Consider the following 11,881-nt stretch of genomic DNA (forward strand, 5'->3'; position numbering starts at 1 on the left):
AAAACAAAATGAATGACGTAAACTAATGTTAAAAAGGTGAGTTCTCGTGCACGCGCTTGCCCTCAACCACGCGACAGCTGCTGACAAGATGGCGACCCTCCGTGGAGTAATAAAAGCACATCCTTGAGTGTCGCCAAGTAGAAGAGAAGCTCGGTATGTTTCTTGTTGCTTTTTTTTTTTTGATTCCGACGTGTTCGCCTACTAACCCGGCTCCGATCCGAACGAGCCCCGGTGACGATTGCTTCTGAGCCGAAATGTGCTGACATGAAAGCAGCAGCTACCCCAGCTAAAGATAGCCTAGCATGCTGGCTAGTCAGTCGGGATTGACATAATATGACAAAAGGTGGAAATGTCTCGTCTTTCAACATTCTCCTTGCGTGTGACAATATCTTTTTAAATATGCAATCGTTTGCGTCACTTTTGCTGTCTCGGCGCTTGATTTGAGTTTGTTTACTGCAAGCTGCTTTTCTTTAGCCCTAGTTTTGTGCACTCTTCTTGTTGCTATTTTGTGTCTTGAGTGGCAGGCTGCATTTGCATTCGATTTAGGAGAAAATACCATCTTGCATCGTAATAGGCGCTAAAATTGTTGACTGGAGCGCATCCCATTAGTTGCAATTGTTTTCAAACTTGTTGCCGCTCGTCAGCCTGCGTCATTTCCCCCAAACATTAAGATGCATTTGTTGTGCGGTTATGACGATTCAGTCCTTCCACAGTCGGTTAACTTGTCCTCATTGGGGCTGGGCAGTGGCTATTTTTGCCTTGACCGGCAACTCTCCTGCTAGCGTTATTTTGCCGTGAACGCCTCTGATTGGTCAATTGCCGGTCCGAGTCGTGCACTGTTGTGCGTGGTTCCGACCTCGCTTCATCCCTGTTGAAAGGTACTTGTTTGATGTACCTGATGTTTGATTGTAAATTAAGATTGTTGAATAAAGTTTGTTTTTAAAAAAACAAACAAATTCGCTTCACCCCTTTCTGTTTCTTTTCACTAAGATTTTTGTTTTGGCACCGAGCCTAACCCTTTAGGGCTGGGCAATGAATCGATTTTAAAAATCGAATAGTTGAAAATGAGGCTAGCACGTGTTTGCAATAGTTACTATAACTACTTAATTGTAGTATTATAAGCAAGCTATGAATGTTAAGTTTACGTTAAATTTGATTTAAAATCTGTGCAACATTGTCTGAACATTTGGCACAGGATTTATTTTTGAATAAATTAATTCTTTAAATATATGTTTTTTTGGTTCATTACTTTGATAAAAATCGCAATCATCCAGAATGACTGCACACACAAAAATCAATGTATTTTAATTTGTTTTGCTATATTGCCCAGCCCTAACCTTAAAGTCCAGTTCACGTGCAATTCGCAGCAAAATAGTGCTAGCAGGTGAGTTGGCAGTTACGGCAAACACACCCTAGACCTGTCGCCAGTCAATCACAGATTCAAACCCAGAACTATGAGCCAGCCGCTGGCAGAGTAGTTACTGATTAATCAGCTTCCCGCTAGTGTATAATGTCGCTGAGTCATGTGAAACGCAGGAGTTGCGTCTGCTTGCATCTCGTAAAAGTTGTTTATCGGGGGGGGGGGGGGTGGTTCTTGCTCCCTGCTTTTTCAATCTTTGTACTCTCTGTAACAATTTGACCAAAAATATCTTTACTATAGATGCACGATAATATCGGTGGCAATTATCGACCAATTTGCTGTCATGTAGATAAACCAGATAATAAAGAAATCCGCCGATAATAATAGAAATGATATTTGTGCATCATGTCAGTCGTGTATTTGCACATATTAGACTTATAGTAGGATTCGAAAGTATATTTTTATTCAAAAATGTCACAGCACAGCTGTAAAATAAGTTAAGTGAAAATGGGTGAATTATTATTTTTTTTGACAGTGGTTGGGAATAATTTGTTGGTCAATTTCTCCTAAGAAAGTATTCTAAACCTCGGCAGACATCAGCATGCCCTGGGAGGGTGTCTCTTCTCATCGCCACGGTGATATGAAGCCAGCGTGACACGGCCCGGCAGGCGACAGCTTTGAACCATGGACCGCTGCAAGCACGTGGGGCGTCTGCGGCTGGCCCCGGATCATTCCATCCTCAACCCGCAGAAGTGGCACTGCGTGGACTGCAACACGAGCGAGTCCATTTGGGCCTGCCTGGGCTGCGCTCACGTGGCGTGCGGCCGCTACATCGAGGAGCACGCCCTGCAGCACTTCAAGCAACAGCGCCACCCGCTGGCCATGGAGGTCAACGAGCTCTACGTCTTCTGCTACCTGTGCGACGACTACGTCCTGAACGACAACAACACGGGTGACCTCAAGCTGCTCCGCGGCACCCTCGCCGCCATCCAGAGCCAACGCTACGAGGTGACCACGCGCAGCGGGCGCACCCTCCGCTCGGCCGCCGACGCCCCCACGCCCTGCGGCGCCAGCGAGTTGCAGCTGCGCGACGAGGACCGCATGTTTACCGCTCTTTGGCACCGCCGCCGCGCGCTGATGGGCCGCGTCTTCCGCTTCTGGTTCGGGCTGACGGACTGCGGCCGGGCCAGGCAGGAGGAGGAGCGGCGGCGCGACGAGGAGGTGGAGCAGAAACGGGAGGCCAGGGAACGGAGGCGGGCGCACAAGAGGCAACTGCAGGAGCAGCTGGAGAACGCCCCGCTGAGGAAGAGCCGCCGCTTACGTCGGAGGAGTCAGAGAGCGTCGGACGCCGCCGCGGAAACGGCCAAAAAGACGTCGGCGCCACGCTCTCGATCTCCCGCCGCAAGGAAGAAAAGGGTCAAAAAGACGCAATCCAAAGCCAAATCCAAGCGTCGTTCTTCAGCTGCCGGCAAATGCAAAACCCTAGCCACGCCCCCTCGCCCAACCGCCGCCCGTCGGAAGCAGGCCACCAAAGAGGGCGGCTCCCCGTTGAAGCGGCGCCCCACCGTCACCCCCGGCGTGACGGGCCTGCGCAACCTGGGCAACACGTGCTACATGAACTCCATCCTGCAGGTGCTGAGCCACCTGTACGTCTTCAGGGAGTGCTTCCTGCGCCTGGACCTGGCGCGGGCCCTGGAGCTGCTGACGTCGGCCGTGCACGGCCAGCTGGCGGCCAAGCCCTCGTCCCGCCCGCCCCACCGGAAGCCGGCGGGGGCGGGGCTGAGCGGCGGCGCCTCGCGGGGCCGCAGCATGGAGCTGATCCAGCCCAAAGAACCCAGCTCCAAGCACATCTCGCTGTGCCACGAGCTGCACACCCTCTTCCAGGTCATGTGGTCGGGCAAGTGGGCGCTGGTGTCGCCGTTCGCCATGCTGCACTCGGTGTGGCAGCTCATCCCGGCGTTCCGCGGCTACGCGCAGCAGGACGCGCAGGAGTTCCTGTGCGAGCTGCTGGACAAGGTGCAGCGGGAACTGGAGAGCACGGGCGCGCACGCGCCCAGCGCCGACGTGCCGCACACGCAGAAGCGCCTCATCAAGCAGGTCCTCAGCGTGGTCAACACGATCTTTCACGGGCAGCTCCTCAGCCAGGTGACACGCAAAATCACTTCAAACATTTCTTGACAATCATATGTTCAGGGATGTGATTTTTCCGCTAATTCGCGGAATTCCGCTTTTTTAATCTCCAAAAATAAAATGTTACAATTTTTTATGTGGTAAAAAATCCGATTTCGTCTCTCGACAGCGTTCCATTTTAGTGTTTCCGTAACTGAAATGAAACCGATCTTGCGATTGGCTGAAGTCTCCGTGTTGACCAATAAACACGCTTGTTATAAAGGCATAGGCGTATGCCATTGTTCATTTCTCAGACGTTTTTGCCGGGTGTTTAAAAGAAAGATGTCCGTGATCGAACGCAAAGATGCTCCGCGAGTTAAGGAAATTGACAAGATCGTAAAAAAACAAGTTTCGATGGGACCGGTTAGTGAAGGATATATCTGCAAATGTCGGAAAGAAGACTGTGACGAATTTGTTCAGTGACTTCATTCGGAAGATCGATCGTGCCGGGAAAGCGCTTTGCATTTGGTGCCGTGATACCGTTGACGATGGTGCGAGAGGTTTCAAAGCTCTCGAAAGTCACGCAAAGAGCAAAAAACACGTGAAAGAACTCCAGCCAAGAACAACAAATTATTCCGTCGCTGGAAGTTTCGGTGCCCAAACGAAAACTCCAAAACTTTACGGCCTCCATCCCTTATTGACATCACAATCGGAAGCGGTAATCGAGAGACGTGATCCAGTCGTGAATTTTGAGGTCGGTGGTAAACGTTTCAAATGAATCGAAATCAAATTTTCGAAAATATTATAACGTAATAAAAATGGCCATAAATATTTAACATGGTTAATCATTGACACAAACTCAAATGAATGCTGCATGTTTGCACTTTTCAGCTTTCAATATGTTGACTGTCTTGATGTATGCAGTTACAGAGACGATCTTAGTCAATCATGCATTTTCGACGAATGCATGATTGTGTTTTTACCAGAGCTTGCCGCATGAGGTATTTTATGTTTTTGTTATGCATTATGTATTAAAGTAAGAATGATTGATTAAATGATTTATTGCATGGTAAATATATATGATGATATTCTCAGTGATAGTTTTTAAAAGCAAAGGCAGTCCAATGTTTTTGAATGTGACTGATTTTGAGTTGACTAAAACTGCAATTTTATATGGGATAGTTCAATATACATTGAAAATGTATGCTGTTGTTTTGTCTATTTCTTTGTCATCTGAGTGCATTGAAAGTACTTAAAAACACGGAAAACCCATCAGCTCTGGACCGAGCTGAGTGCCCGCGGCCCCCGGAACCCCCCCCCCCCCCCCCCCCCCGGCTAAATTTTCAGATAATTTCACTTTGGTCAAATCACATCCCTGTATGTTCTATGCAGCCCCTTTAGTCTCAATAAGGCGCGCGGGAATCTTTGTCTCGCGTCTCGATTTCGATTTTTGGGTCTGCCATTCGATTCGGAATCCATTTTTTGATTCAAAATGATTTGATTGGCAACGATTTCTGCTTTCGATTTATGGACGTGACCGTTGACCGCTTGCCATCTTTTACCCGGCAGGTGACGTGCGTGTCCTGCGAGCATCGCTCCAACACGGTGGAGCCCTTCTGGGACCTGTCGCTGGAGTTCCCCGAGCGCTACCACAGCAACAGCAGCCGCGAGTCGGCCACGCACGCCCCCTGCCACCTCACCGAAATGTTGGCCAAATTCACAGAGACCGAAGCGCTGGAGGGCAACATCTACGCCTGCGACCGCTGCAACTGTCAGTACACCAAAGTTGTTGAGCAACTATTTTCTTTTATTTGTATCTCTTCTCAATAAACCTCCAAATTCATGAAAATGCATTTTTTTTTTAAATTCCATACAATTCATTGATAAAAATTGATTTGCTTTTTTTGTGTGGTTCTTGAGCAAGACACTATTAACTTAATATGCTCCTCTTCTTCAATTTGTTGAAATTTAGCGACACGAAGGCGGTCTTTGTCCAAAGCGTTCCTCCTCACCGAAGCACAAAAACAGCTGATGATCCATAAGCTGCCTCAGGTGCTGCGGCTCCACCTCAAACGCTTCAGGTACGTTTCAGACTCCTCATCTGTTAATAAATAAGAGGGACAAAAAAACAAATGGCTTCTTTTAATAATTACAAAAATGTGCTCAGGTGGTCCGGTCGGAACCACCGGGAGAAAATCGGCGTCCACGTGAGCTTCGACCAGCTCCTCAACATGGAGCCGTACAGCTGCGGCGAGCCCTCCGCCGCGCCGGGCTCGCCGCGGGCCAAGCACTTCCTTTACGAGCTGTCTGCTGTGGTGATGCATCATGGGAAAGGCTTCGGCTCGGGCCACTACACCGCCTACTGCTACAATTCGGCGGGAGGTGAGTTATTTATTTATTTATTTTAAACACAAGAACAAACAGGTTAGTGACTCCCATTACTCAACTCAACTCTATGTTTATTAGGGGTGTGCCCCCCAAAAAATTGATTCTCATTTAATATGATTCAGAATTAATTTTAAATGTTCCCAAATCGATTTTATATAAATTATTTTATACTGGCAGCGCTATTCATGTTGTACACGATTTGGCCACTTAGGGGCAGTGTGGTTCTGATACACTGATAAGTTGTAGCCACATTAGGGAGTAGAAGGGAAAAAGTCAAGCTCCAGTTATGCCAATAAAAGTCGTATTTTTGCATCGTAGGAAGAGAATATGCCGGTGAGTAATGTTAACACGATTCTCTGTATACATTCCTGAAGCGTTTTGTATGAATAGCCGTTCTTTTGAGTGATAAAAGCGCCGCGAGTAGCGCGCTAATTGGTGTTAGCGAGTCAATGGCACTTTCCATTGTGCGTTAGCCTTGAGCTAGCTACGTTCCTTAAACAAGCTTAACAAGTCACTTCTTTAATCGTCCACTCTGTTTGGTCAGTGAGAATGGAACCGGGTGAAATAGATACCAGCGTTGGATTATTTTTGAGCGAGTATATAGCTAGCTACATAGAGTAGTCCACACACTGTTTTTGTGGGGAAAGGGCACTTTCCTTACAATTCAAAACATTAATTAATGCAATAAATGTAAAAAAAGAAGAAGAAGGAGAAAGACATTTGAATGTCTCCATTTGTCATTCTGTCTTGCAAACCAGACTGGAGTAGATTGAGGATTCTTTGCACATCTATAAATTGAAGCAGAAATCATTGTCAAAATCTAATTCTGAATCAAATCGCAGACCCAAAAAACAGAATTGACTCGTGAGACAGTTGGAAGATTCCCACCCCTAATATTTATAGAGCACTTTAGAACAACACCAATTGTTCCGTTGTCCATTTCTGCTGGCTAATGCGACGTGCGACTTCCTTTCAGGTTTCTGGGTCCACTGCAACGACTCCAAGATGAGCGTGTGTTCCGTGGACGAGGTGTGCCGAGCGCAGGCCTACATCCTCTTCTACACGCAGAGAGTAACTCAGGACAAAGATCGGCCCCTGTAGGCCAGGACTTTTGCTGGAAAGGACTTTTTCGTATATGGCGGTAATGATGTAGCTTTTCTTCAGTGTACAGTTGTATTGTTGATCAGAGATGAAAAGAGGCTGGCCTGGTACACAAACCGAAGTCCTGCTAAGTCAAACCTTTCTAGTTTGTTTGTATGCAGGCAGGCGTTGGCAGGACCTAAAAGCCCCACTTTTAGGTTATCGTGTTCCAACCCTGACAGTAAAGTGCCCTTTTTTTCTACGGAGATCTATTTTTATAGGCCAAACGTTTTTAAACCGAGGAATGTATTTCCCAATTCCTGATCCAACACCACCTGCAATTTTTTTTTTTTTTTGTACACAGCACATGGGGATTGATTGTATTTAATGGAGCACACACTCCAGAGATTTTACCTCCATGTGGGAGGACGCTGTATATATAGAGATAAAAAAAAAAAAAAGTTTCCTTGAAAGCACAGTTTATCATCAGCTCCTACTCTATTTGTGTGTAGTACTATGCAAATTGTTACCTCACTTTTTTTTCTAGAGAAAATTACCTCAATAAAATGAGAATATTTTTCCACTTTTCTACTAAAAACGACATCTGGTCAATGCTTGCACATGTAAAGACAAATCGTTAGATGAGCACATTATTTTTTATTTTTTTCCTTAAAAAAACCTTCCAGGGGGTTGAAAATGGGAAGCGAGGCATTCATTGCCTGCTGTTAGCAACAGAAGCCAAACGTACTGAATTGCAGCCACCCGACACGAGCTGAACTTGATCCAAGTTTGACGTGCGGCAAAAGCAGTTCACAGTTTTCCATCTTGAGCAAATAGGAAACTGAAACCTTCCTGCTTGTTAAACCGGGAGAAGAGCGGATAGAAAAGTGTCAAGAAAGCAAGTCCGTGCCGTTTGTGGATGTTGTTGTTGGTGCGTGCGTGCGTGGGTGCGTGCGTGGCCGTTCAGTAGTCGTCGCCGCGGCTCACCACCTCCTTGCAGGTGGGCCTGAGCAGGATGGTGTGCTCGAACTGCGCCGTGTAGCAGCCCTTGTTGTCGCACAGCGGCGGGTAAGGGTCCACGATGCCCAAGTCGCACAGGTTCTTCAGGGCCATCAGGTACTTGCTCTCGCCCAGGCGGTCCAGCCAGCGGCGGCAGAACGCCAGCGTGCCGAAGTTCTCGTTGATCACGTTCAGGAGGTGCTTGGCCCGCGGGAGCCTGCCAACGGAGGAAGGTCAAACTTTTTTTCTCCAAAAAGGTAAGAATTTTCCGTTTTAATTAAAGATTTGGACTAGGAAGATTTATATTAATACATATTTCACTGACTGACTGCATTGTTTGATGTTGATTTATGAATAAAATGGAATAACTTTTCAGATATGTAAAATCAAGCCAAATATATTTTCAGATTTTTGGGGGACAAAAGTCAAATATTTTTTTGCTAGTCCATTACTCAATTTTCTTATTTTTGTTTGACATTTTTTAAATAAATTGATAACTATATTATTTGTTGTATATTTAAGGCGCTTTTCAAAATGTACTCAAATACGGTTATTTATATGCATTTACAAATACAACAAAAGTATTAATTTGACACAAATGTCTATAAAATTAAATGTTTAAAATGTAATAAAAACTAATTTCAATTAATATAAATCAAAAAAAGTTCATCTTTATTCTCACTAAATTTCTATGGCATCAAATGTATTTTAATTTCTAAAAGTCTACAAATTATACAATTATTTAAATAAATAAATAAAAAGATTAATTCTCATTCAACATTTCCATTAATATGATTCAGAATCTTCATTAATACATTTAGATTAATTCATCCTATTTTTTCCACCTAACTGTTATAAATATTAGCAAAATTACATTACAAATACATAACCAATAAAACTATTTTCAAATATACTTCATAAAATAACAAAAATAAGGTGGTGTTAAAGTGATTATTATTAAGTCCACTTCATTCCCTCACTCACTTAAAAGTTCTAGTCATAAATGCATCTTATTCATTTCTACTTAATAAAGATGAGATAAAGAAGAAAACAAAAAAGCCAACCTGATGGGCACGTGGCCCACGTCAAAGTTCTTCATGTAGTGTGAGCACTCCATGTCGTCGTGGACGATACCTTTGCCCGTGCTGCCGAACGTTTCGATGGCATACACCTCTCCTTCCTGCCCACAAAATAAAAACCTTCAGGAAACTTGCAAAAAAAAAAAAAAAAGGGATAGTCCTGCTTTTGAAGCTCACCTCCATTTTAGTGGCTTCTCCTCCTTTGACGATGGGCACCGTCTTTCCAGCGTGTATCCTGTACTGACCGATGGAATGGCCGTTGAGGTTTCGGATGGGTTTGACTACGGAAACAAGCAGGTTTTTTAAAAAAAAATTTTTTTTATGTGAGTGTGTGGAACCAGCCCCCCCAAAAAAGTCCTAATGCCTGGACAAACGTGTTACCTTGGTACGTTTTGCCATCCAGCTCCACCTCGTAGGACTCCATCACTTCTTGAATGGCTTCCCCGACATCACACAAGCGTACGTCGATTCCAGCGTTCTGCGATGAAGGGAGAGAAAAAAAAAACGTCAATTGGGATTTTTGTGTGTTTATTAAAAACTAAAAAAAAAATCTTTGAGCATGGCGTACTTTGATGCCGGTGTTGGTGGCATCTTTGACGGCTTCCAGCAACTTGTCATATTTTGGGTTGAAGGTGACGGTGAAGGCGCAGTCAATGATTCGCCCTGCAGACACCAACAAACATGAAGGCGGCCGTGTCTTTGCGCAAGCGTTTCGACGACGCGATCCATTCCCCCGTACCGTTGATGTGCGTGCCGAAGTCGATCTTGCACACGTCGTCGTACTGCAGGACAGTGGCGTCGCCGGCGTTGGGAGTGTAGTGGGCGGCGCAGTGGTTGAGCGAGCAGCCGGTGGGGAACGCCAGGCCGGCGTGCAGCTTGTTCTCCTTGACCAGCTTCCGGGAGCAATCCTCCAGACGCTCGCTGACATGTGGCGGGAGGGAAAAGGAAGCGCCAGTTGGAAAGGACGCGATCCGAGAAGAGAGAGTGAAGGACAGCGGGCGCGGCCTCACCAGATTTCAATCATGGTCATCCCGGGTTTGAGGAAGCCTCTGACGTGCTGCCGGACCTGCCTGTGAGCTTCCGCCGCCTGTCTGAAGTCGTTCCATACTTCTTCGTTGGCTCTGTCCAACACTTTCCTCTCTTCGTTGCTGCTGCGCCACGCCGCGCTGCGCCTGCCGCCGAACACGTTCGCTTTTAGACAAAATCATACCACAAAAATTGTCCAAGTGTGTCCATGTCCTTACCCGTCCTGTGAGGGAGGATATTCACACTCCTGTCCGATGGGGAAGGTGCCACCGGGATACAGCTCGCAAATGGGAATAGACGGAGGGTCAGTCTGACCTTTGGCTGGGGAAAAGATAAAAAAACATCACAAAGCCTTGCGAATGAGTCACTTCCTGGTTTATTTTGAAGGTGCACCATGCAGCAACTTACATCCCTTCTTCTTCTTTTTCTTCTTCTTTTTCTTCCCTGCAGCGTTCTCACCATCATCTGCATCTGCAAAGGCGAGCGATTTGAGGTGACGGGTGGATTAAAACACATGCGCAACGAAAAACTGTTTTTTAACGCCCACCTTCCTCGCCATCCTCCTCCTTGTCTTTGTCCTCCATCACCTGCTTCTCCAGCTCCTTCGTCACCTCCGCAACATCGTCACCCTCAGGACCTGCAAAGAGACAAACTGGTATGAAAAATGCTTGTGTGTAGAGATAGAAACCTGCTTAGCATTGACGTGATGTGATCCTTTGATTTGAACTATTTTGGTCCAATAAAGAAGTCACACAAGTTTACGTAATTGAACTCTCAACTACGAAACCGGAACACTTAGTGGAGATTCAGGGAAATAAAAGGAGAAGAAAGTTGTCCGACCGGAGTATTAAACTTGTTTTTTGCTAAATAAAGTTAAAATTTGGGTGGATTTCATTAAGTGTCACGGGTTGTCGAAAGATATTTTACGAAGGGAGGCCTGACGTGAAATCCAAACGCGATCCCTACCCGCATGGCTAACAAGGAGAACCATCAAGTCCAATTTCCCAAGTCATTGTACTTCCGGATGACATTTCAAAATAAACCACTACGACGTTAGATTGGTTTTCTAAATCATTAAATTATTGAACATATTACAAATATTTATATTGTATAAATGCGTAATAACTATTTCACTGCGCTTTATCGTTTGGAATTTCAACATTTAATTACATTTTAAACGGTTAATGTTTTATATTGAAGCCAATTTCCGATTGATCCGGGTTTAGAAATTGTAAAAATGTCCGCCCTGTCGCAGCACCACCAACAGGTAGCATTTGCTAAGCTAAGCCTGCTCGCGGCAGTCTTACCGGCCGCAGTTGACTTGTTCTTCTTCCTCCTTTTCTTCTTCTTCTTCGCGGCCGCCTCTTCAACCTGGTCGGCGTTCTCGCGATCCGCGGCGTCGCCGTTCATTTGGGCTTCCTGGACCTTTTTTTGCTCTACTAGCGTCTCCGCGAGCACCGCCGCCATGATGATGACAGCTTGCTGCTGCTAAGGTAAGCGCGCAGCATTATGGGAACTTTGGGGAAGTTCTTGCGTCATCGTGATGCGTTCATGTAACTTCGATGACCTGGAATGTTGGCCAGTGACGCTGGCAGCCACTAGATGGCAAAAACGCACTGTTGGGAAGTACAGTAAATGAATAGAATCGTGTCTGTTACGTTTTTGGTTCATCGTAATCTACAAATTAATCGCGTACGACGTCATTGTTTTTGTTGCCCTACAATTTTCTATAGTTTTTTTGTTTTTTAATCGTAATTTTAATATTTACTGTTTTTGTTTATCCATCTATGCCAGGGCAGAACAAGATGGCAGAATTAACCTGTTGCCGTTCATACAACAA

At 45.6% G+C, this 11,881-nt stretch overlaps 2 protein-coding genes across 2 annotated transcripts; one reads left to right on the plus strand and one right to left on the minus strand.

The window, feature by feature from the left end:
- The first annotated feature begins 68 nt into the window (after positions 1 to 68).
- On the plus strand, positions 69 to 7,810 carry usp44 (ubiquitin specific peptidase 44). Its single transcript, XM_086060014.1, has 6 exons — positions 69 to 153; positions 1,954 to 3,505; positions 5,039 to 5,240; positions 5,442 to 5,550; positions 5,637 to 5,851; positions 6,834 to 7,810. Exons 2-6 carry the CDS (start codon positions 2,045 to 2,047, stop codon positions 6,956 to 6,958), a joined length of 2,112 nt encoding a protein of 703 aa, XP_085916140.1. The 5' UTR covers positions 69 to 153; positions 1,954 to 2,044; the 3' UTR covers positions 6,959 to 7,810.
- On the minus strand, positions 7,575 to 11,543 carry LOC147159193 (methionine aminopeptidase 2-like). The gene is made up of 11 exons (XM_086060015.1): positions 11,349 to 11,543; positions 10,589 to 10,678; positions 10,450 to 10,512; positions 10,260 to 10,362; positions 10,026 to 10,187; positions 9,755 to 9,936; positions 9,584 to 9,678; positions 9,397 to 9,493; positions 9,193 to 9,296; positions 9,001 to 9,116; positions 7,575 to 8,153 (listed from the first exon to the last, which is right to left on the minus strand). Exons 1-11 carry the CDS (start codon positions 11,506 to 11,508, stop codon positions 7,901 to 7,903), a joined length of 1,425 nt encoding a protein of 474 aa, XP_085916141.1. The 5' UTR covers positions 11,509 to 11,543; the 3' UTR covers positions 7,575 to 7,900.
- Between the last annotated feature and the right edge of the window lie 338 nt (positions 11,544 to 11,881).

The sequence above is a fragment of the Leptonotus elevatus genome, chromosome 17 (assembly GCF_054856555.1).
Source record: "Leptonotus elevatus isolate MCC_2025b chromosome 17, RoL_Lele_1.0, whole genome shotgun sequence".
Lineage (NCBI taxonomy): Eukaryota > Metazoa > Chordata > Actinopteri > Syngnathiformes > Syngnathidae > Leptonotus > Leptonotus elevatus.